Source organism: Oryctolagus cuniculus, chromosome 21, assembly GCF_051225735.1.
Source record: "Oryctolagus cuniculus isolate XC-2025 breed Fujian yellow rabbit chromosome 21, ASM5122573v1, whole genome shotgun sequence".
Taxonomy (NCBI): Eukaryota; Metazoa; Chordata; class Mammalia; order Lagomorpha; family Leporidae; genus Oryctolagus; species Oryctolagus cuniculus.
Window position 1 is genome coordinate 4463008 of NC_142887.1, and position 25552 is coordinate 4488559.

Below are 25552 nucleotides of genomic sequence, written 5' to 3' on the forward strand. Positions count from 1 at the left end.
GCTAACCTAGGACTCTCACAGATTTGGAAGCAGCCATACCCATTCTTCTAAGCCACTTCAGTCATGTGGCTGAGCAGTCTAGGGGCCCAAGATGCAGGGACAGGGACTGGTGGGTAAGATGAAGGTCGTTCCTGGGGCAGTCACAGACAGAATTCATGCCTTCCCGACCCCAGTGACCATGAAACAGCTGCAGGAGTTTGTAGGCTAGCTGGGACACGGGAGAGTGTTTATCCTGCTACTGGCACAAATTCTGGCCTTTGTACCATTAGTGTCAGGTAGAAATGGGGTGAGGAGCAGCCTTCACAGCAGCTTAGTGGGACGTACAGGCTGCCCAGGCCCTCAACACGTTTGACCTGTGGGAGACAGGACACCAGGGAAAACTCACTGTGTACCATGTGATGAGCCACTTGCCCCTGGCCCAGCCAGGGAATGATGGGGCTGACCCCCTAGACAAAGTGCATTGGTTGGAAAAGGCTCCAGAAAATCATGCTGTCCAGTGGTTACGTTGGCAACTGCTACACAAAGGACAAAGGCCGATGTGGGCTACAGTGAAGTCCTAGAATCTGCCGGAAGGATCTAGACACTTGTAAAAGCTGTGCTGTTCATTCCCAGGAGTATCCCTGCCGAGTGGCAGTGGTCACCAGAACAGTGATGTGGGGGCGGCACTGTGGCATAGTGGGTAAAACCACCTGCAATGCAGGCATCCCCTGTGGGCGCTGGCTCGCGACCTGGCTGCTCCACGTCTGATCCAGCTTGCCTGGGAAAGCAGCAGCAGATGGCCTCAGTGTATGGGCCCCTGCCATCCAAGTGAGAAACCCAGATGGAGCTCCAGGCTCCTGGCTTCCAGTGCTGGCCATTGTAACCATCTGGGGAGTGAACCAGCGGTGGACAATTCCCTCTCTCACTCGCTCTCTGTGTAACTTTTTCAAAATAAATAAATACGCCATTTTTACAAGGTGGCAGGTAGACGTTTCTGGACCTCTGCCACCGTCTGATGGCACAAGCACACTGTAGACACTGTGTAGACACTGCTGTGGGGCTGCTTTTTGCTGTTCCCATTAGGCAGCGCCACCAGTGAGTGGGTCCGTGTGTCTAGGAAAGATTGTGTGCCACATGCGGAAGACAGGTTGCTGGCAATGACTGTGGTGCCCATGTTACAGGCTCAGCAGTGCAAACTGGGGCGCGATGTCTTGGCACTGGCTGGAAATTACACTTATACCTTCCTGTCCACACAGAGCTAGAACAGTTGTCCTTAGCTTGGAGCTGTGAACACCCTGGTAGATTGTGCACACACCTCTGCAATGGTAACCACCAGCTCGGCTTGCTGGGTGGGCTCTGCTACTGGACCACCCTGGGAAGTCTCTACAGCCAGCAACAAAAGCTGGACTTGGTTGGGAAGTGTTCTGACCATTACAGAACAACACTTGGACCCACATGAGCCCTAGCGCAGGAGCAGCACCACAACACCCAGCCACGGCTGTGGTATTCTGTGTGTGCGGGCAGTCTGAGTTGGCTTTCTTTTCTCTCTCTCTCTCTCTCTCTCTCTCTCTCTCTCTCTTTTTAATTTTTAGTTAGTTTTTAACAGATACAATGTGATTTGTGGATACAAGTCTTTTTTTAAGATTTATTTATTTATTTGAAAGTGAGAGTCACACAGAGAGAGGAGAGGCAGAGAGAGAGAGGTCTTCCATCCACTGGTTCACTCTCCAATTGGCCGCAACAGCCAGAGCTGTGCTGATCCAAAGCCAGGAGCCAGGAGCTTCCTCTGGGTCTCCCATGTGGGTGCAGGGGCCCAAGGACTTGTGCCATCTTCCACTGCTTTCCCAGGCCACAGCAGAGAACCGGACCAGAAGTGGAGCAGCTGGGTCTCGAACGGGTGCCCATATGGGTTGTGGGCACCTCAGTCCAGGGTGTTCACCCGCTGCGCCACAGCACCGGCCCCACAAGTCTTTTTTTTTTAAGATTTATTTATTTATCTGAAACAGAGTTACAGAGAGGCAAGAGAAAGAAAGAGAAAGAAAGAGACTTCCATCCGCTGGTTCACTTTCCAGATGGCCACAATGGCCAGAGTCAGGCCAATCCAAAGCCAGGAGCCTGGAGCTTCTTCCTGGTCTCCCATGTGGGTGCAGGAGCTCAAGGACCTGGGCCATCTTCCACTGCTTTCCAAGGTTATAGCAGAGAGCTGAATGGGAAGTTTAACAGCCAGGACTCGAAGTGGCACCCAAATGGGATACCGGTCCTGCAGGCAGCAGCTTCACCACAGCACTGGCCGCTGGGTTGGCTTTCACTGCATGCTCACTCATGTTTGGTTTTCTTTGTTTTTGTTTGTTTGTTTGTTTGTTTGTTTTTGTTTGTTTTGCTTATTTGTTTGTGGCAGGTAGAATTACAGACAGTGAGAGAGAGAGAGACAGAGAGAAAGGTCTTCCTTGGTTCATTCCCCAAATGACCACAATGGTTGGAGCTGCGCCGATCTGAAGCCCGGAGCCAGGTGCTTCTTCCTGGTCTCCCATGTGGGTGCAGGGACTCAAGCACTTGGGCCATCCTCCGCTGCCCTCCCGGGCCACAGCAGAGAGCTGGACTGGAAGAGGAGCAACCGGGACTAGAACCGGCGCCCATATGGGATGCCAGTGCTGCAGGTGGAGGATTAACCTAGTGCACCACAGCGCCGGGCCCTCACTCACGGTTTGATGCTGTTGTGGACTTCAGACCCAATGTTCCACACTCTTCATATGCAGATTCTCCTGGAGTAACTGACCACAGACTGTGAGGTGAAGAACCCTAAAAAGACAGAGTATTTAGAAAATGAAGTTAGTCAGGCTCCCTCACCCAGAAACTGATACAATTCTGCTACTTAACTATTTGGCTGCCTGCCAGTATTTGTAACGTGCTGGGGGAAGAGATGAGTGCAGATTTTTCACCGCAGGTGCCCTCTGTGTGCACTTCCCCAGGGCTGGGTGTTAGGCTGATCTGCGTGTGCGCCCACTTGTAGCAGGAAGGCCTCCTAACAGGAAGCAGTCTTCTACATAAGGCCCAGGTGGAATTCTTTTTAAACTTTTATTTAATGAATATAAATTTCCAAAGTACAGCTTATGGATTACAATAGCTTCCCCCCCATAATGTCCCTCCCACCCGCAACCCTCCCCTTTCCCACTCCCTCTCCCCTTCCATTCACATCAAGATTCATTTTTGATTCTCTTTATATACAGAAGATCAGTTTAGCATACATTAAGTAAAGATTTCAACAGTTTGCTCCCACACAGAAACATAAAGTGAAAAATACTGTTTGAGTACTAGTTATAGCATTAAATCTCAATGTACAGCACAATTAAGGACAAAGATCCTACATGAGGAGTAAGTGCACAGTGACTCCTGTTGTTGACTTAACAAATTGATACTCTTGTTTATGGCATCAGTAATCACCCTAGGCTCTTGTCATGAGCTGCCAAGGCTATGGAAGTCCCCTGAGTTCACTGACTCTGACCATATTTAGACAAGGCCAGGTCAAAGTGGAAGTTCTCTCCTCCCTTCAGAGAAAGGTACCTCCTTCTTTGATGACCCATTCTTTCCACTGGGATCTCACTCGTGGAGATTTTTCATTTAGGTTTTTTTTTTTCCCCAGAGTGTCTTGGCTTTCCATGCCTGAAATAGTCTCATGGGCATTCCAGCTGGATCCGCATGCCTTAAGGGCTGATTCTGAGGCCAGAGTGCTGTTTAGGACATCTGCCATTCTATGGGTCTGCTGTGTATCTCACTTCCCATGTTGGATCATTCTCTCCCTTTTTTATTCTATCAGCTAGTCTTTGCAGACACTATTCTTATTTATGTGATCCCTTTGGTTCTTAGTCCTATCATTATGATCAATTGTGAACAGAAATTGATCACTGGGGCTAGTGAGATGGCATTGGTACATGCCACCTTGATGGGATTGAATTCGAATCCCCTGGTATGTTTCTAACTCTACCGTTTGAGGTAAGTCATCTTGAGCATGTCCCGAATTGCACATCTCTTCCCTCTCTTATTCCCGCTCTTATATTTAACAGCAATCACTTTTCAGTTAAGTTTCAGCACTTAAGAAGAATTGTGTATTGATTACAGTATTCAACCAAAAGTATTAAGTAGAACAAACAAAAAAAATACTAAGAGGGATAACATATTAAGTTGCTCATCAACAGTCAGGGTGAGGGCTGATCAAGTCACCATTTCTCATAGTGTTCATTTCATTTTAACAGGTTTCCTTTTTGGTGCTCAGTTAGTTGTCACCTATCAAGAACAAGTGGTATTTGTCCCTTTGGGATTGGCTTATTTCACTCAGCATAATGTTTTCCAAATTCCTAACAGGGATCACTTTTCAGTTAAAATTTAAACACCTAAGAATAATTGTGTATTAATTACAGAGTTCAACCAATGGTACTAGAATAAAAAAAAAATACTAAAGTAGTCTTCTACATAAAGCCCAGGTGGAATTTCTTACCAAAATCCTGAGCTCTGAACAAAGAAGGGTTTTCCCTTGCATATGGTTTTAGCCTCCTTGTCTCCCTTACAGGGACTGGGAATTCTAATGTAACATGTCGGCCACAGGATGGATACATTACACATGGGAACAGAGTTACTGAAGATGTTTTCTTTCCACACTCTTACTTGTTGCAGCGGATTCATTTCTGGGAGGAGGAGCGTGGTGGTAGCAAGAGGCGCGGAGTCACCACCAGAACCCGAGAGTCAGGTGAAAGCAGGCCTGAGGCAAGCAGCCTGCAGACTCGTTTATTTCAGTTGGTACAGCAGCTTATATAGCCAAGGCAGCCAATCCCGTCAAGGGGCAGTCTATGCCCTAACCAATCACACCCTGTTGCCAGGTAGTTTCTGAAGCCATCCAATCACAGCCTGTTGCCAGAAAGACTCCGCTGTCATGTGGTTTCCAAAACCATGCAATCACAGCCTATTGCCGGGCAGTTTCTGTTGCCAGTGGTTATCTTGGCTCGGCCTTCTCATTCCACCACACTTACTGAGCTGTAAGCTGTCTGGCGAGGGTTAACATCATTGCATATTCTCTTAAAGTAGAACAGCCAGGACTAGAACCGGCGCCCATATGGGATACTGCTGTTGCGGCAGAGGCCGCTGCAGCAAGAATCAAGAGAAGCAGATCTGCAGTTAGCTCTGCAGTGGTTCTGCAGCCGGTCGGAAGCCAGACCTGATCTTCCTGGAGCACTCTCAAATTGTCCACAATAGCCAGAGCTGGGCCATGCCAAACGCAGGAGTCAGGAACTCAAGTTAGATTTCCCCGGTGGGTGGCGGGATCCAACCACTTGAGCCATCACCTACTGCCTCCTGACGTGTGCATTAGCAGGAAGGTGGAATCAGAGGCAAAGTGGGGACTTAAACCCAGGCAACTTGAAGAGAATCAATGAATCCAGCCCAAATGCATGTCGTCTCCTTTCTCCTGACTAGTTTACTGTAAAATGTTAACTTTATTGTTTTCTATGGCTGAATAATATCCCATTGTGTGAGAGAACATCAACAAGCTCATAGAAAGTGCACTATGAAAAAAAATGTGCATAGATTTCATACATTTTTGGCAGCCAAATAAGCATCTTTTATTTATTTATTTATTTATTTATTTTGGACAGGTAGAGTGGACAGTGAGAGAGAGAGACAGGGAGAAAGGTCTTCCTTTTCCGTTGGTTCACCCTCCAATGGCCGCTGCGGCCAGCGTGCAGCGGCCAGGGCACCGCGCTGATCCAAAGCCAGGAGCCAGGCGCCTCTCCTGGTCTCCCATGCGGGTGCAGGGCCCAAGGACCTGGGCCATCCTCCTCTGCACTCCCGGGCCACAGCAGAGAGCTGGCCTGGAAGAGGGGCAACCGGGACAGAATCCGGAGCCCCGACCGGGACTAGAACCCGGTGTGCCGGCACTGCAGGTGGAGGATTAGCCTATTGAGCCGCGGCGCTGGCCTTAACTTCATTTTCCATGAGCTCTTTGAAGTGTCCTCACATGGATACACCACAAGTTGTGCACCTGTTCACTCACTGATGAACATTCAGGGAATTTCCAATTTCGGTTATGACAAACAGTGGGTCTACGGATACACAAGCACATTTGAGTGCAGCCTGCACTGCACAACGTTTCAGTCAGTGAGAGCCCAGATACACAACAGTGACCTCATAGACCGTACCACCGAGGCACGCTGTAATCATCTTAGTTTTTGTAGTACATAGCATGGCATTTACACAGCCAAAGCTGCATGATGGTGGATTTCTCAGGACATAAAACTTTCATTCAGCAACGCATGAGTGTACTTGCTTTCAATTGTTCAGTTAATATTTCTAGATGTGGGACACCGGTCCATAAGGTATTTCTGTATTTAACTTTTTGAGAAAATCCCAAACTATTTTTCATAGCAGCTAGCTATGTATGTGTGAAGATTTTAATGTATTAAGTCTCTAATATCTTCACATCCTTTCCAATAATTATTTTCCCTTTCACAGTCTCCAACTGGGTGTGAAGTGGTATCTTCCTGGGTTTTTGATTTTCACTCCCCTAAGTGGACAGCTTTTCACATGCTTGGTGAAAATCTGTGTACATTCTGACAAAAAATGACTGTGAAGTTTGTACTTTTGTTTCCATCCTATAAAAGTTGTTTATATATTCTGAGTACTTGACAGAAATGGGTCTTCAACTCTGTGTGCTACCTTTCCATTTTTAAAAAATTATAAAATGTACTATAATTAACTGTACTTGGATCTCTTGAATTTATTTCTTCTGTTTAGCTGAAATTTTGTGTTCTATTAACCAAGATAAAGATATTCAAATATATATCTTTCTCCAAATTTGGAAGGATTTGTGTTTTTTTAAAAAAATAAGCTTTTTAATTCTTTATCATCCTCTTCTCCAGCTGGAGTTCCAAGAGTTGAATATACATATTTGCTCTTTTGACACATTTACACCATAAATGCTTGCTTTATTCTGATTCATTATTTTCTCCTCTGGCAGTGTAATTTCTTTTTCCCCATTTTTAATATTATTTATTTATTATTTTTCTCCTCTGGCAGTGTAATTTCTTTTTCCCCATTTTTAATATTATTTATTTATTATTTTTAAAGCTATTGGTTAATATCTTAGATTCTCGGGGTTACAGAAAATGAATAATTCCTACAACACAATTCTCATATTAATGTGACATTAATAAAAAGAAAACAGACTCCACGTAATTCATTGATACAATTATAAGAATAAAATGATTCTTCCCTCCCTCCGCTCAGGGGCGGGAAACCTCGGTCCCGCTCTGAGGTACCGGTGACGGACAGGCATGGCTCCGCCCCTTGTCCCGCCCCAGTAGCTCCCCGACCAATCGGCGGCCCGCGCCTCCCGGGGCGCCCCGCGCGGGTCTGACCTCCCCGACACGAGGGGCTCGCAGAGGGCGCGGCCGCGGCGAACAGCGCGTGAGGCGAGCGGGAGGCACCGACGGGAGCCGGGAAACCCTGAAACCCCCAGCCCAGCGCCTCACATCCCCTCCGCCTGAGAGACCCCGGATCCTGCCACCCCCTAACCTGATGGACCCCCACGGCCCTCAGCCGGGGACCGCGGGCGCGCCCCAAATCCCCAGCGCCTCACATCCCCTCCGCCTGAGAGACCCCGAATCCTGCCACCCCCTAAGCTGATGGGCCCCCAAGGCCCTCAGCCGGGGACGGCGGGCGCGCCCCAAATCCCCAGTGCCGGTCCCAAACCCCTCAGCCTGGGGGGACCCCTCAGCCCTCACCACAGAGACCCGGTTTCCCCACCGCGAGAGCCGCTCAGCCTGGAAACAACCCTGCGGCTTCCCAGGCCTCAGGAACCCCTCATGAGGGACCCCAAAACTCCTCGGCCCGAGACCCCAAACCTCGGCCTGAGAGACCCCAACCTCCGCCGCCTGTGGGGAAGTCCCTCCCTCTGACCGGCGGGGCCTGGACGGTCCACAGGGTCGCACCCGCCCCCCGTCCAGCCCCGAGTCCCCGACCCCGCGACCTCGGGCGCCCCGCGTCTTCCCTGCACCACGAAGCGCCAGGGGGCAGGAGGGACGCGGCCTGCGAAGCGCCCGCCAGCCCCGGGGCTGCCCGCTGGTCCGCCCGCCCCGGCGCCGCCGCCCCGAGACGGGCCTGGCTCAGCGCCTTCTCTCCCGCAGGAGCCCTGGACGCAGACGGGAGTTGTGCGGGGCCCCGACCATGAGCGCCGCGGCTCCCGCGGAGCCGAGCCCGGGGGCAGACGCAGGCCAGGCGCGGGGGAAGCCGGAGGTGAGAGCCCGGGCCGCGCAGGGGTCAGCCCGGCGCGGGGAGGGCCCGACAGACGCTCCGGGCGGAAGACAGGCTGGCTCCGCGCTCCGCCGCGACTCGGGCGTCGCCCAGGGGATCCGGCGTCTTTCAGGTCCAAGATGCCTTCCGGGATATTTCCATCTACTTCTCCAAGGAAGAGTGGGCAGAGATGGGCGAGTGGGAGAAGAGCCGCTACCGGAACGTGAAGAGGAACTACTGCGCGCTGGTAGCCATAGGTACCCGGTCTGCGTGAACCCCTCGGTGCCTGCCTCTGCCCACCGTTCCCCTCTGCGCGGGGACGAATCTGGACGCGGAGTTTTGCAGTCTGGCCGTACAGAGCTCGCATCTGGACCTGGACTCTCCCAGTCCATCAGGCTTCGGGGTGCTTGTCCTGCCACCCCCTTTGTTCCTCCTCCCAGCTCTGCCCTCAGGGTGAAGATGTTGCTTCTTTCCAGGTCTCAGAGCCCCGCGACCGGCTTTCATGTGTCACCGAAGGCTCGCAGTCAGAGCCCGGGCGGATGACACTGAGGACTCCGACGAAGAATGGACGCCTAGGCAGCAAGGTGAGCGCCAGGAGGGGTCAGAGGCGACCGGAAACCAGTCTAGGGATCAGGCCCAGCAATGTCTCCAAGTTAGCAAAGGACACCTGTTACCTTCAGCACAGGGTGCAGCAAAACACCACTGCAGTTAGAGGCAACGTCGTAGAACAGCAGCTGTGTTATGTAGAGACAACAAGTGGTACATGTATGAAATCTGGAAGTGCATGAAATAGCAAATTCAGGGCAGCTTCGTTACTAGAAGGACGGACTGGCAGGTGGCTTCACGGTAGTTGGTTAGTTTTTTGCTTATCATTTTGAATTTTGTTTTTTGATTTTGAAATGAAGATAAAAGTATCTAAAGCAGCCAGGATTGGCTGAATGATGATAGATGCATAGATTTTTCAGTGTCACTCTCTATTTTCTCTATGTTTAAAATTTAACACATTTCTTTTAAAACTTATTTTTATTAAACAATGTTAATCAAGAGGCAATTAAAGAAATCTTAAATTGCACATCCTCCCAAAGGCTTCCTAAGACTAATCTCATAAGTTTGATTACTGAATTAAATGTTTTAGAAGAAGTAACATAATATATAATCTATCCATGTATACTTAATCACACCACCTCATACTGTCACCTAAGAATGAACCTGTTTTCATTCTTGGAAAAGATTTGAGAGAGCTGTTTAATTTCCCTGATCTTTCCAACAAGTCACCACAGTAGGCATCCTGGAAATAAAAAGATGCGTAATTGATATAGAAGTGAGCAGTTCATTTCCTCTTCTACTGCTTGGGCAGGACAGTTTAGAAGATAAAGTCGATCTTCCTGAACTGGAGAAAGCCAACTTGGATTAGGTCTATGGTTTCCCATCTATGGATTTCAGATTCCTTAGGCTGTCAAGAGTAGAGTAAGAGGTGTGAAAGCCCACTGTTTGGTTGCACACAAAGATTTCAACGTGAAAAGAAAGATTTTAGTGGGTATACCTCCATGGTTTACCACACATCTGTGCATCTTTTTCTGGACTCAGAAAGTTTCCACCTTACTACTCAATTTGTTTTTTTTTTTTTTCATGTGATGAGAACTCACATAACACAACTGTACCCTAATGGTTTTAACAGTTTTAAGTGTTCAGTGTTGTTAATTATATGTACATTATTGTGCAACAGAGCTTTCAAACTATTTCATCATACATGACTGAAAGTGTACTTGAATAACCACCCCCATTTCCTCCTTCCCCTATGGACTGAAATCAGCAATCGTGTTGGAGAATCAGAAAGTCAAAGTGAGGATTCAAGCACACAAACTTCTGTTTGGTTACAAATTTTACACATGTCTTACAGGGCTGGTGTGTGCATTGAGTAGGGTTTAAACAAAATAGATTTATGTCATGGTTACCGATCAGATTTAAAAATCAAGGAGAGATACAGCAAGTTACAGTCTGGGTTTTTTATTAAGGGAGCACACTACAGTCTCAGGTTCTGATGTTGCCTCCATGCAGGGAGAGGCAAACAATGCTTTTGTTAATCATTTTTCCTATAAAGGCCCTAAAACAGAAGGCTTACTCCTGCTTAAGTTACAGCAGATGTTTCCTGTGTCATAGTTCAAAAGCTGTGTTGCAGCTGAGGAGCTGAGTGCATGGTATCCTGCAGCAAAGACAGTGTCCTGATGACTTATGCCTCTTCAGTCCCCTTTCACGCTCAAGTCTGCATCCAAGACCCTTGAAAACACAACTCTACTCTGTTTCTATGAATTTCATGACTTTAGATACCTCATATAGGTGAAATCACCTATTTGTCTTTGTGTGTATTTGTTTTTTTGTGACAGGCTTACTTTACTTACTAAAATGTCAAGATTTATCCATGTTGTAGCATGTGGCAAGATTTCTTTCAAGTCCTCAATCCATTTTGAATTAATTTTTGTACAGTCATCCCTCAGTATCAACCCAGGTTCAGTTAAGTTTGTTTTTAAGTATTTTATTCTTTTTGATGCTGTTGAAGAGGAGGTTCCTTTCTTAATTTCCTTTTGGGATTTTTCATTGTTAGTGTACAGAAGCACAACTGAGTTTTTTTAAAGATTTGTCTATTGTTATTTTTTATTTGAAAGGAAGAATTACAGAAAGGGAGGGAGGGAGAGGGCGAGATCGTCTGACCACTGATGCACTCCCCAGATGGCCACAGAAAGCATTGTTATGTCACATCTGCCCTGGCCCGCGGGGTAATCAACTAGGACATGAGGAGGGCAGACCTGAATGGAGAGACAAACCAGACACGAGAAGGGAGACCAAGACAGTACTCTGATCAAGGTCTCAACTTTATTGGAGAAGGAGGTGGCTCATATAGTATAAGGCAAGAATTGTACAGTCGAGGGTAAGCAGAAGTCATCTCACAACATAGATCAAAGGAATAATTTCACAGGAACCAGTATCAATTTGACAAAGGGAGTTACAGCGAGGTCTTACAGCTGCCAGACGTGCTTATCGAGGTACAAGAAAGAGCACTGAAGCCAGAAGGCCAAACGCTAATCATATCAGTGAGTTGTACAAATGGAATTTTCTAGTGAATCCTCCTTACAGGAACACAGCTGAAGGTTAGTTTAAACAAAGGCCTATACAGGGAAACCAGCACAGTGGCTCCCAACAACATCAGGATCATATTTGGAATCATCACTCTACTCTCTGGCTCAGAATTCTTTCTCTAATGAGGATTTCCAAAGTTTTGAAACATTTACCAACCAACACTGATTTGTTGTCACCTTCCAGTCAAACCTCCTTGGATGGCCTTCAGAACGGAACACAGCAAACACCAGAAGGTGAGTATCTCCCAGATCCCTTTCACTAGAAAAATTTTTCTTATGGGCCCATCACGGGCAAGAGAAGAAGGCACAGCGTATACTAGGAGCTGCCATTTCCTCTCTGGGTCTCTTTAACATAATGTCTGACAGCATCACGGAGAGGAAGTAAGAATGGCAAAATAATCACTACCACTTGTTTTGTTTTCATAGTATTTCAGGCCTTATTTTTAAGCATTTTACGTGAATAAACCCATTTAAACCTTCCAAGAACCCTGTGAGGCAGGTACTAAAATATACTAGTTTTATAGATGAGGAATCTGAGGCACAGAAATGTTGAGTTATGTGCTTGAGATTACAGTGAGTGGTTGTATAATCCAACCCAAAACTCCTCATCAAGAGCGCTTCCAAGCTCATTAGCACTTTCATAGCTTTGCAAAGTTTGTGCTTTTTTAATCACACATGTTTACATCATTCTTCTGATTATCTCAGTCTGTTTTTCTCTGCCGTAGTAAAGTGAGAGATGCATTAAGCAGTCTGAATAAAGGAAGCTTATAAAGATACAGGCAGTTTGTACTGTGAGTGGTCCAAATGAAGAATGAGAAGGGGTCCCCACCTCATAAGGGACCCGTTCTGATAAGAAGAAGCAGTTCCAAGCCCTGAGGAGTTTTGGGTTTCCTGATTGAGAATCAGGAAGTGAGATAATGACTTCAAGTTTCAGATAGGTTCATATATTCAGTAGAAATGTATCTTCTGCAACTAATTTCAAATCCTCATTCCTGAAGGAGGAAATGACAGCCTCTTCCTCTGAGCTCTATTTAGGCAACTTTTTTTTGTTTGTTTGGAATTATTTATTTGGCCTGTTGCCTCTGCATTATGAATTGAGAGCCCAGTTCATTCCAATTCTTCTCTCTCTCTCTTTAAATATTTATTTATTTGAAAGTCAGAGTTGCACTCAGAGAGAAGGAGAGGCAGAGAGAGAGAAAGAGAGGTCTTCCATCCACTGGTTCACTCCCCAGTTGGCCGCAACGGCCAGAGCTGTGCCAATCCGAAGCCAGAAGCCAGGAGCTCCCTCCAGGTCTCCCACGTGGGTGCAGGAGCCCAAGGACTTGGGCCATCTTCTACTGCTTTCCTAGGCATAGCAGAGAGCTGGATTGGAAGTGGAGCAGCCAGGTCTCGAACTGGCGCCATATGGGATGCCGGCACTGCAGGTAGCAGCTTTACCCGCTACACCACAGCGCCAGCCCCCAATTCTTCTCAGAGCCATGAAGAACCTCTCACTGTTTTCTGGGAGACTGATTCAAAATTTTACTAATTAAACAAGTAGTAATAGGTCCAAGGAATGCTGAAGATAAAATCTTTGAGTCAGATTTCAACTTTAAAGATTATTGAAGAGGTAAATTGATAACAGGACTGTAGGAAAAATTATTAATCTCACATTCGTGCCATATTCAATAGCTCATAATGAACATTACCATATCACATGTATATCAGTTTACAGATCAAGAAAAGAAGCTGAAGAGAATTAACTAATGGTATACCCTGATTCAACAGAATTGACACAGACACCCATGAATTGCACAGTCAAATATTATTCTCAGGATATTGCAATTTGCAGATTGAGCACCATGCTCCATTTCCACCAGTCTCACTGCTTCCACGTCCTCCCAGCCTCACTGATGCACACTCATGTTCCAGGTCTATTTTATGCCCTCTCTGCTCTTCTACGTTTCCCCTTCCACCAGATGTCGACTGGTTTATGGAAGATAGCTTCCTTTTCTCTATAAGCCCTTCTGCCTTCTTTCACAGACTTTGTCTGTTCTCTAGCTCATCTTCCCAAGTATTCACTCTCCCTCACTTGCATCTGTACAGAAGAAACTGAAAACCAGTTGGAGAGAAAGAGCCTTAAGGCATAGGTTCTAGCCCTGGATTCAGTGAGAGATTCTTCATGGCTCTAAGAATTGGGGGCTGGCGCTGTGGTGTAGCAGGTAAAGCTGCCACCTGCAGTGCCGGCATCCCATATGGGCGTCAGTTCGAGACCTGGCTGCTCCACTTCCAATCCAGCTTTCTGATATGGTCTAGGAAAGCAGTAGAAGATGGCCCAAGTCCTTGGGCTCCTGCACCCACGTGGGAGACCTGGAGGGAGCTCCTGGCTTCTGGCTTCGGATTGGCACAGCTCTGGCCGTTGCGGCCAACTGGGGAGTGAACCAGTGGATGGAAGACCTCTCTTTCTCTCTCTCTGCCTCTCCTTCTCTCTGAGTGCAACTCTGACTTTCAAATAAATAGATATTTAAAAACACCCACTTAGATGTTGCTTTTCCCTCAAGTATTCACACATTAGATATTTCCAGAGACGATGAAGCACTAAATAAAGTCATGTGTGTGAAAACACACTGCAAGCCCTAAGGAACTAAAGAAATGAAAATTATCTTTTTAATGTGACTCTTACATTAAAGGGGATGCCCAGGTTGCCTGTAAATAATGAATCTAGTTTGAAGGAATTGTCAGGAATAGCAAATTTGCTGAACACAACTGGCTCAGAGGAGGACCAGAAACCATCGTTCCCTCCTAAAGAAACGAGGACGTCTGGACAGCACTCCACACGAAAATTGGGTAAAGCGAAAGTACTTTGGCGACTTCAGTTCCTCCAGGCCCTCTGGATGAAGGCTGATGAGGATGACTGAGATATGTGGGGCATACTTTGAATGGGTCTGGACTTATGCTGGATTAAGCTAGGAGACCAAAAATTGATTGTAATATTGAATAGCAGGTGGACACATTAATTCTGAATTCACGTACTTGGGTTATAGTCCACACAAAGTATTGGAGCCTTTGAGAAATCATAAATTCTCTGAGCTCCTGAGTGCTAACATGCAAAATGAGGATAAGGATACATAGCTCATATACAACAATTTCCCAGACAGGAAATCAGTTGGCCTAGTAGTGAAGACGCCCATGTCTGGCTCTGCTGCTGACGCCAGCTTCATGCTGATATAACCCCGGGACACAGTGATGACTCAAGTGAGTGGGTTCTTGCCATCCATGTGAGAGACCTGGATTGAGTTCCCTGCTCCCAGCTTTGGCTGCTACTGCAGCTGTTTAGGGAGTGAACCAGTGGATGGCAGCTTGCCCTTTCACTTCCTCTCTCTGTCTCTCTTTGCCTCTTAAATTAACAATTTTTTAAAAGTTCATGGAAAAGGAATTAAAACCTAAGTTTATTTCAGTGAAAAACCATTTTTTAAATCCATGCGGTTTTTCTGTGAACTCTTTGAAGACACTTCATATTATTTGAAAGCATTAAAAAATAAAATAATTGATACATGCAAGGTGGCCAATAAATTGATCTTTGATGGTACAAGCCACATTTTCTTAGTGAGATATGTCTAGGCCTCTGCTCAATACTTAATATGTACTATATCCTCAAAAATGTTTTATGAATGAACAAAGTGTTTTTATAAGTATAAATGCTGAGAGATTAAATCTGCTGGTGGGAACAGTTAGAAACTTAAATTCAGTTAGACATTGTCATTTGGTAAGTGTGGAGCCTTGGTCTCTCTGAGCCAATATTTAAGGGCAGGAGATGAGGTAGCGGGAAGATATGTAAAAGCATAGGTGATAATTTGATGATAGGAGGTTTCACATTTTCAGATAAAGCAGGAATGAACATTCTGTACTCCTAACTTCACTCACCTACTCTCTCCAACTCAGGACTTAGAAGGAAGAATATTGAAGTGAAGATGTACAGCTTTCGAAAAAGAAAGAGTCAGGCATACAAAGAGTGCAGTGAGCCTCAGGATGACGATTACCTCTGTAAGTGATCCTCTGGCCCACTCACACTCAAGGCTCCTATGTCCTGACTCAAAATTCATCTCATCATTTGGCCCCACTTCGTCCCCTTCCTCTTATAACTTGGAGTGCAAGATTGAGGCTGGGGGCCAGCGCCGTGACTCAGTTGGTTAATCCTTCGCCTGCGGCGCTGGCATCCCATATGGGCGCTGAGTTCTAGTCCTGGTTGTTCCTCTTCCAGTCCAGCTCTCTGCTGTGGCCTGGGAAGGCAGTGAAAGATGGCCCAAGTGCTTGGGCCCCTTGCACCCATGTGGGAGACCAGGAGGAGGTGCCTGGCTCCTGGCGTACTGCCCGCCGTAGTGGCCATTACAGGGGAGAACCAACGGAAGGAAGACCTTTCTGTCTCTCTCACTGTCTGTCACTCTGCCTGTCAAATATATAAATAAATAAATAAAAGATTGAGGCTAAATGATGTGAATGCTGGGCTGTTCCTGAAGCTCTCTATACCCAGCAACAAGTAGTATACTTTTACTAATCCTTGCTGCTCTCCTCTCCAGATTGTGAGAAGTGTCAGAACTTCTTCCTAGACAGCTGTGCTGTTCACGGACCACCCATATTTGTAAAGGACAGTGCAGTGGACAAGGGGCATCCCAATCGCTCAGTCCTCAGCCTGCCCCCTGGGCTAAGAATTGGACCATCAGGCATCCCTGAGGCTGGGCTTGGAGTATGGAATGAGGCATCAGATCTGCCACTGGGTCTGCACTTTGGTCCCTACGAGGGCCAGATCACAGAAGAGGAGGAGGCAGCCAACAGCGGGTACTCCTGGCTGGTGAGAAGTGCTTCCCTCGCCTGTCTTCTGGCTCCCCACATCCCTTCTGTGCCTTTGGTGGGATGTCTCCTCCCACGTATTAGGACATAGATAGGGACAACATGATTAGCTCACTCAGCAGTCTTTGCACAGATGCGGAACTCCTGTGTAAAGATGGCAGGTTACGACAGAGCAGGGCAATAAGAGACAAAGCAGGTGTCCTCCCTGTGGTCCTCTGCTCTGACTATAAATCAACTCAGATGTCTACTGATGAGCAGGAGCACAACATGTGGTCACAACTCGTGTCTGAATCCGTGTAAGCCCAAAGAGCACTGATGACAGCTGAGTAAAGTAATTCTGAATTCTTCCCACTCCAGGGAGAGTTTAACTTATTTTTCTGAAATTCAGATCACCAAGGGGAGAAACTGCTATGAGTATGTGGATGGAAAGGATAGATCTTGGGCCAACTGGATGAGGTAAGGCCCAGAGCAAGTCACGTTCTGGGGAGGACGCTTCTCTCTCACAAGCTGAGATTCCTTTCCTTCTCCTTACGCCTCCCTCAGTGACCCCATGCTCCTCGGTTTTCTCCAGACACTGCTCTTCAATATCATGGCCATTTTTAAAAAGATATAAAATATAAATACTATATCTTTTATCAAAACATAAATCTATATGCTAGACACAAGGGGGCACAAGGATAAGCTTTGAGGAGCCTAGATCTACTGGCTACTCACCCTTTGTCTAATCAACATTTATTAAGCACTTCCTGTGTGGAAAATGGATTTCAATACCTGGACAGCCCATGAAACCTGTGTCCTTAACTATAATTTTCCCATTATTTGGAGAAGTGCACAGTGCCTGAACAACTTAAAGCACAGGAAGTCGGCCGGCGCCACGGCTCACTAGGCTAATCCTCCGCCTGCGGTGCCGGCACTCCAGGTTCTAGTCTCAGTTGGGGTGCCGGTTCTGTCCCGGTTGCTCCTCTTCCAGTCCAACTCTCTGCTGTGGCCCGGGAAGGCAGTGGAGGATGGCCCAAGTGCTTGGACCCTGCACCCGCATGGGATACCAGGAGGAAGCGCCTGGCTCCTGGCTTCGGATAGGCGCAGCGTGCCGGCTGTGGCGGCCATTTGGGGGTGAACCAATGAAAGGAAGACCTTTCTCTCTGTCTCTCTCTCACACTGTCCACTCTGCCTGTCAAAAAAAAAAAAGGGAAGTTTTCCCAGCCACAGTGAAATCGAAACTGGATTCTGGAGACTGGTGTTATAGTGCAGCAGGTTGAGCCACTGCCTGTGATGCCAGCATCCCACATGAATGCTGGTTTGAATCCCAGCTACTCCACTTCCCATCCAGCTCCCTGCTAATGTACCCAGGAAAGCAGCGGAGGATGGCCCAAGATTTTGGACCCCTGCACCTACCCTGGCTGTTGCAGCCATTTGAGGAGTAAGCCAGCGGATCCATTATCATTCCCTTTCTTTTCCACCACCCCCCATCACTCTGCCTTTCAAATAAATATGAATAAATATTTTTTAAAGGGTGGGGTTCTGAATCCAGCGGAAAAGTGAGCTGTGGCAGGGCCATGAGTCTCTGCCGAGTGCCCCAGCCCTGCTCTGCTCTGTAAGGGGCTCCCCCTTCATCAGGGGATAGGGAAATTGAATAACGAGGACATTGGCCGTTTCTGTGGGAACCTGGGAAGGTAGGGGAATGGCATCTGGGTACTGTGAGGAGATTAAAGGAAGGCAGACTTCAGCCAGTGCCTCTCTGGAGGCAAAGAGCAGGCTCACACAGCAAGTTCTGTGGCACCAAACAGAAATTAGTTTGGAGTTTGGAGAAGCTAGGCATCACTGTACTTTGTGGCCAGTCAAGGTGGAAGTCTGGACTGGGTTTTTAAATGGTTAATTAGGAAAGAGAGAAAAGCATGCTTGGCAGGATGAGCACTACAAATAGGACTTGGAACTGGGAACTCACTGACCTTGTGAGAGAAACCTGGGCAGAAACAGAAGGTTCTCCCTAGGTACAAATAGGACTTGGAACAGGGAACTCACTGACCTTGTGAGAGAAACCTGGGTAAAAACAGAAGGCTCTCCCTGGATCCAAACAAGACTTGGAACAGGGAACTCACTAACCTTGTGGAAGAGACCTGGGCAGAAACAGAAGGTTCTCCCTGGGGCAGGGGTGGGGGGAACCAAGGGGGAGGGTGGAGGCCTGGCCATCATGTGATGAGTTAGACTCAAATCTGACATGGAATGGGAACTCAGCATCTGTCTCCACCTCAGGTATGTGAACTGTGCCCGGAATGACGAGGAGCAGAACCTGGTGGCCTTTCAGTACCACAAGCAGATATTCTACCGCACCTGCCAGGTCATCAAGCCTGGCTGTGAGCTGCTGGTCTGGTATGGGGACGAATATGGCCAGGAGCTGGGGATCAAGTGGGGCAGCAAGTGGAAGGAAGAGCTCACAGCAGGGAGAGGTAGGTAGCACTATTGTTCTTTAAAATGAAAGAAAAGAAGCATTCTTCATGGGAATTTTTGTGGTTCAACTCTAAATAGATCAAATGTAATATAAAGTCAGTCAAATTTCACATCAGGTGTTTTTTAAATTAAGGATTCTTTTTTGAATATTTATTTATTCACTTGAAAGGTAAAGTTACAGAGAGAAGGAGATGGAGAGACAGAGATCTTCCATTCACTGGTTCACTCCCCAAATGGCTGCACCAGCTGGGGCTGGACCAGGCTGAAGCCAGAAGCCTGGAATCCATCGGAGTCGTACAGGGGTGCAGAGCCCCGAGCACATGGGCCATCTTCCGTTGCTGTCCCAGGTCCATTGCCAGGGAGCTGGACGAAGTGGAACAGCCAGGATTCAAACCAGCAAGCATATCAGTATCACAGGCAGCAACTTAACCCATTGTGCCACAACACTAGCTCTTACAGATTTAAAGATTCATTTTATGGGGCTGGCACTGTGGTGTAGTGGGTAAAGCCACAGCCTGCAGTGTCAGCATCCATTTATGGGGGCTGGATCAAGACCTAGCTGTTTCACTTCAGATCCAGCTCCCTGCTATGGCCTGGGAAAGCAGTAGAAGATGGCCCAAGTGCTTGGGCCCCGGCATCCACATGGAGACCTGGAAGAAGCTCCTGGCTCCTGGCTTCAGATGAGCGCAGCTCTGGCCATTGTGGCCATTTGGGGAATGAACCAGTGGATGGAAGATCTCTCTTTGCTTCTGCCTCTGTCTCTTTGTAACTCTGCCTTTCAAATAAATAAATATAAAAATTTCATTTTATATGTCTTTGACTCTTGGAAACAACTGTTATATTTCAATTTTTTTCTGTTTTTATATTTTAAGTACTTTATGCATAAAATGTCCCACAGCACACTGCGTTGAAAGTGTCCAAGGCAAAAAGGACTTCTTTGGCACCTGCCAGCTCTCTCATCAAGGAAGGTTCTTCTGCTCTTTTAGCTGTTTCTTTTTTTTTTTTTTAGATTGATTTATTTATTTGAAAGTCAGAGTTACACAGAAAGAGAAGGAGAGGCAGAGAGAGAGAAAGAGAGAGAGAGGTCTTCTATCTGCTGGTTCACTCCCCAGATGGCCACAATGTTTGGAGCTGCACCGATCTGAAGCCAGGAGCCAGGAGCTTCCCCTAGATGTTCTTGAATTTTTAAAAAAAGATTTGTTTCTTTATTTGATAGGCAGAGTTACAGAGAGAGATGGAGAGACAGAGAGCCTCTAACTGTTGGTTCACTTCCCAAAAGGCCACAATAACTGGGGCTGGGTCAGGTCAAAACCAGGAGCTTCTTGGTCTCCCACATGGGTGGCAGGGGCCCAGACACTCGGACCATCTTCCACTGCTTTCCCAGTGGAAAGATGGGAGGATCAGGGAACTGGATCCAGCAGGGAGCTGGATCAGAAGTGAAGCAGCAGGGACTCCAACAGGCACCCATATGGGATGCCAGCACTGCAGGCCATGGCTTAACCACTGTACCACAGCACCAGCCCCTAGATTTTTTTTTTTTTTTGAGTGAGATGAAGACAGCTGTGGAGGTTTGAGTTCTGTGTTCTGAGATGATGCTGTGGTCAGCTTTCAGAAAACAGAGTGTTGAGGGTGACCCCTTCAGAGCGTGTACCTGAGTGAAGCTGGGATCAGAGAGGTGAGAAGTCTGATACGAGATGTATTTTTCTATCAGGACTTCGTACTGCAAGGGAAATGGGCAAATGCTGAATAAAATAAGTTAGGAATGAATGGCGTGAGGCCTGAGGACATGTTTTCACTTTGTGATTTGCAGAGCACTAACAAACAATTCATGGCCTAGTTGAGGCAGCAATACCCAGAGTCCTTCAGTCCCTGGAACCTGGATGCTCTCTTGCCCAGCCTGAGTTCTGCCTCCCAGTGAGATCAGACACGTGAGCCCTCTTTTTGAATGGAGAGACTAAAACACGGATCTACTCGCAGGTGCTCTCTTAAACACTATGTGACTTCCACATTTGTGTGTCTCCAGGGTGAGTGACTCCCAACTTAATAGATCCCTTTCTCTTCAACGGGAATGTCATGAGAGAAAATCCACCCTAAGTGACCAGTGTAGTTGTTTCTCAACAGAATAAAATAGCCACAGACATGTCAGGAAAAGTGACCTCCCCATGTGAGCGGAGGAAGGTACAGCAGATGATCAGGGAGGGTCCAATGAAGAAAGCATCTGGGATGTGGGTAGAGGTCTCTGGAGCCCCAGCTATGACACAGTGAAGTTGCAGGATGCTAATTGAAAACCCTTAGTCTTGGGGCTGGCACTGTGGCATAGTGGGTAAAGCTGCTGCCTGCAGTGCCGGCATCCCATATGGGTGCCAATTCGAGACCCGGCTGCTCCACTTCCGACCCAGCTCTCTGCTATGACCTAGGAAAGCAGTAGAAGATGGCCCAAGTCCTTGGGCCCCTGCACCCATGTGGGAGACCCAGAGGAAGCTCCTGGCTCCTGGCTTCGGATCAGCACAGCTCCGGCCGTTGTGGCCAATTGGAGAGTGAACCAGCAGATGGAAGACTTTTCTCTCTCTCTCTCTCTCTGCCTCTCCTCTCTCTGTGTAACTCTGACTTTCAAATAAATACATAAATCTTTAAAAAAAAAAAAAAAGCCCTTAGTCTGGCCGATACTTAGAAAGGGCCTCTGATGTGGGCTTTCTGGATATCTGAAGATGTAGAGAAAAATAGAATGAAAAAAAATACACCATACAGGAATGCTTGGGTTGCTAACATGTACAGAACAAATAGTGGGGCTGGCCTCACTCACGGCAATGCAGATGGCCAGCCTGCTTGTCTGTTTCTGCCCTAACCAAAAACCTCTTTCGGCAGAGCCAAAGCCAGAAATCCATCCCTGTCCCTCGTGCTCTCTGGCCTTCTCCAGTCACAAGTTCCTCAGTCAACACATGGAGCGCAGTCACTCCTCTCAGATCTTCCCAGGAGCACCTGCAAGAAATCACCTGCAACCAGCGAATCCCTGTCCAGGGAAAGAGCATCAGAAGCTGTCTGATCCACAGAGCTGGAATGACAAAAACGAAGGTCAAGACGTCAAAGAAAAGTCCAGATTCTTGTCCAAAAGGACAAGGCAGAAGGCGATCTCAAGGTCTTTTTCCAGCCTTCCCAAAGGACAAGTGGAGACCTCAAGGGAGGGTGAGAGAATGATAGAGGAAGAGCCTAGAATAGGCCAAGAACTGAATCCAGAGGACACAGGCAAATCATCTGTGGGGGCAGGGCTGTCACGAATTGCAGGAGTCAAGTATAGAGATTGTAGGCAAGGCCTCAGTGACAAGTCACACCTCATTAATGGCCAGAGAGCACACACAGGGGAGAAGCCCTATGCTTGCAGGGAGTGTGGGCAAAGCTTCACAGTGAAGTCAAACCTCATCAGTCACCAGAGGACACACACAGGGGAGAAGCCCTATGCTTGCAGGGAGTGTGGGCGAGGCTTCACGCAGAAGTCACACCTCATCAGTCACCAGAGGACACACACAGGGGAGAAGCCCTATGCTTGCAGGGAGTGTGGGCGAGGCTTCACGCGGAAGTCACACCTCATCAGGCACCAGAGGACACACACAGGGGAGAAGCCCTATGCTTGCAGGGAGTGTGGGCGAGGCTTCACGCAGAAGTCAAACCTCATCAGTCACCAGAGGACGCACACAGGGGAGAAGCCCTATGCTTGCAGGGAGTGTGGGCGAGGCTTCACGCGGAAGTCACACCTCATCAGTCACCAGAGGACGCACACAGGGGAGAAGCCCTATGCTTGCAGGGAGTGTGGGCGAGGCTTCACGCAGAAGTCAAACCTCATCAGTCACCTGAGGACACACACAGGGGAGAAGCCCTATGCTTGCAGGGAGTGTGGGCGAGGCTTCACGCAGAAGTCAGATCTCATCAAGCACCAGAGGACACACACAGGGGAGAAGCCCTATGCTTGCAGGGAGTGTGGGCGAGGCTTCACAGTGAAGTCAGCCCTCCTTACTCACCAGAGGACACACACAGGGGAGAAGCCCTATGCTTGCAGGGAGTGTGGGCGAGGCTTCACGCAGAAGTCAGCCCTCATTACTCACCAGAGGACACACACAGGGGAGAAGCCCTATGCTTGCAGGGAGTGTGGGCAAAGCTTCACGCGGAAGTCAAACCTCATCAGTCACCAGAGGACACACACAGGGGAGAAGCCCTATGCTTGCAGGGTGGATGAGTAAATCAGGGGGAAAAAATCACATTTCAGCAACTACGGGGGACAAGTGTGGCCACCACACACCTCCACACTGCAGCTCAGAGAGGTCTTCCAAAGTCTGCTGACTCCTTACCTTCCTCAATAGTGCAGAGATCAGAAATAACTGATTCAACATCCCTCCACTTTTATGAGATGAGTTAGAAAAACAGGAGAGTTGCCTGAGTGTTCATGGGCTGTTGACTTGTGTTTGTTTCCCACACCGATCCCGTTTTGCTTTATTTGTTTCTTTATTTCTTGGTCTCTTCTAATAAATTTTGTCTCCATGCAAATCTGAAGCCCAAGCACATGCCTTATTCTGCTCTTACTAAGGACAAGAGTTCCAGCTCAGGTCTCTACAGGAATTTAGCCCTGAAAAGCTGTGAGCCTGCAGTCACTCTGGCTAAATTACTGGAGGATCAGCTCAGGGCTCTGGGAAAGAAACCCAGGAACTGATACACAGTCAGGGCCAGGAAGGGGTTGTCTGTCTCCTGGAGTGTGGCTGCTTCCGCCTGGCCTCCACTCTGAGATCCTCCTACCTCGGCTTCTCCTGGCTCCTTTCCTGCTGTCTCCAGCCTCTGCACCCTCAGAGGCAAAAGCCAGAGACATGTGTGTGTGTGTGTGTGTGTTGGGGGGAGTGCAGGTGTGGTGCATCTGCATATTTGTACCTTGCATGTCTGTGTGGGTGTATGTGTCCCTGCATGTGTGCACAAGTATTTGTGTGCCCTCTTGGAGGCACCAATTACCCCCTTCCTCTGGGTCCTGTGGAGGAGGGGCCAAGGGTCCTGGGACAGAAAAGACCCCAATAGGGTCTTTTAGCCCCTTTTAGCCTCGAGCTGTGCTGATGGGGGCTGGGGAGTGTCAGTGAGGAGAGGCCCACTAGCTTGTGGGTAGCCCCGTCCCCAACTCATGAATCCACACATGTGGGCACTGCATTAGTGTGGGGACAATGGTTGCTCTCATGAGAGGCGTGGAAAACCAGGGAGGAGCAGCAGCCAGTTCCACGGCCTGTCCCAGGCAACACCGCTGGAAGTGGGGTATGTGGGGGGGGCGGTGGCATTGCCTTGGCCACCAGCAGAGAACCTGGACTGTGTTACCAGGGGGGTTTCAGCAGGGGTGGCTCCAGATCACTCCTGGCACCTGCCACCTCTAGCATGTGGTCTTCATGGAAAAAGGATAAGGACTCAAAAGATCCCCAGGGAAGGTGCTAGGGCTGGGGGCCAGGAGAGGCAAGAGAGAGTCTGGAGGGGCCAGCAAGTGTCCCGAATCAGTGGACTTTGTCAAGCAGGGAAGCCGGGAGTCCATTTGGGGTAGGGCCTGAGGGAACTGCAGGAGGAGGTGTCCAGGACCCTTCAGCATGACTGAGAGCTCACAGTAAACAGGGACCCCAGACTCCTCCTCTGCCTGCACCGGGGCCTTGCAGCCCAGGCAAGCGTCTGTGCCGGATCCACCTGCTGCTCCCGGCTACCTGCAGGGCAGGAGGGTAAGCACAGGGTCGTGTGCCAGATAATGAGAGTCCTGTGGCCCCATCATGGGCTCTTGTCCCGACTGACATCCACAAGCAGACCACCAGTGAAGCTGCCCATGTCCAAGCTATGACACAGCTGTCTGTGACCAGCCCCATTGGAGATCTCCTGGCCCAGACCAGAAGTACCAAATAGCCAACTTGGAGAATCAAGGGTATGTGGATGGTGGTTGTTTCACACTGTAAAAGTTTCCAGTGTTTTTTAGAACAGCCCTTAACTCCCTTGCCTCTCTCACTTTGCCTTTTTCCATACTGCTTAAAACCAGTTCTGGGGCCAGGGCTGTGGCATAGTGGGTAAAACCACCTCCTACAGTGCCGGCATCCCATACGGACGCTGGTTCTAGTCCCGGCTGCTCCACTTCCGATCCAGCTCTCTGCTATGGCCTGGGAAAGCAGTAGGAGATGGCCCAAGTCCTTGGGCCTCTGCACCCACATGGGAGACCTGGAAGAAGCTCCTGGCTCCTGGCTTTAGATTGATCCAGCTCCAGGTGTTGCAGCCAATTGGGGAGTGACCCAAAGGATGGAAGACCTTTCTCACTCTCTCTCACTCTTATTCTCGCTCTCACTCTCTCTGACTCTTCTTCTCTCTGTGTAACTCTTTCAAATAAATAAATCAATCTTAAAAAAAAAAAAGAAACAGCTCTCTTCTTGTCCTGCACCGGCACCCCTGCAGAAAAATGTGGCCTGAGCTCCAGTGACAAGGGGCCTGTGATGTCCTTCCTCTCACCCTCACTGCTTGTCACACATTCCTCACTTCTGTCCTCAAACTGCCAGCAGTTCCTCTCCTCCTCCGTCAGCCGGTGCCCTGGCTCCTGCTGCACCAGAGCTGTCCTCCACACCTCGCCATGAGCTGACCTCATCTGAAGCCAGTCCTGCACCTGGGGCAGGAAGCCAAGCCTTCCTCACCTACTCAAGGTGCTGCCGCAGGAACCTCAGCTGCCTCTCACATCCCCAGGTTCCCCTCTTGGGTTACTCCCGTCGCAAGATAACCTACCTGATTCCTCTCAAATGCTCTTGACACGGTGCCATCAGCTGCTTTTCTCCCCTTTGCAACAACTCTACTTGAAGATCTGTCTGGAGCTGGTGCTGAGGCACAGCAGGTTAATGCCCTGGCCTGAA

The 25552-nt window shown here is 48.4% G+C and overlaps 1 protein-coding gene across 1 annotated transcript; it reads left to right on the forward strand.

Moving 5' to 3' along the window:
* The first annotated feature begins 8013 nt into the window (after positions 1 to 8013).
* On the forward strand, positions 8014 to 23182 carry PRDM9 (PR/SET domain 9). Its single transcript, XM_017338435.4, has 10 exons — positions 8014 to 8259; positions 8390 to 8513; positions 8733 to 8840; positions 11575 to 11624; positions 14060 to 14216; positions 15312 to 15413; positions 15947 to 16218; positions 16606 to 16673; positions 18471 to 18664; positions 21531 to 23182. Exons 1-10 carry the CDS (start codon positions 8191 to 8193, stop codon positions 22895 to 22897), a joined length of 2511 nt encoding a protein of 836 aa, XP_017193924.3. The 5' UTR covers positions 8014 to 8190; the 3' UTR covers positions 22898 to 23182.
* The last annotated feature ends 2370 nt before the right edge of the window (positions 23183 to 25552 follow it).

Bases quoted from the DNA above. Each gene is read 5' to 3' on its own strand.
- PRDM9 (XM_017338435.4), top strand. From the start codon at position 8,191: ATGAGCGCCGCGGCTCCCGCGGAGCCGAGCCCGGGGGCAGACGCAGGC. The intron at 8,260-8,389 runs GTGAGAGCCCGG...GGCGTCTTTCAG, and splicing joins AGGCGCGGGGGAAGCCGGAG to GTCCAAGATGCCTTCCGGGA. The intron at 16,219-16,605 runs GTGAGAAGTGCT...TCTGAAATTCAG, and splicing joins ACAGCGGGTACTCCTGGCTG to ATCACCAAGGGGAGAAACTG.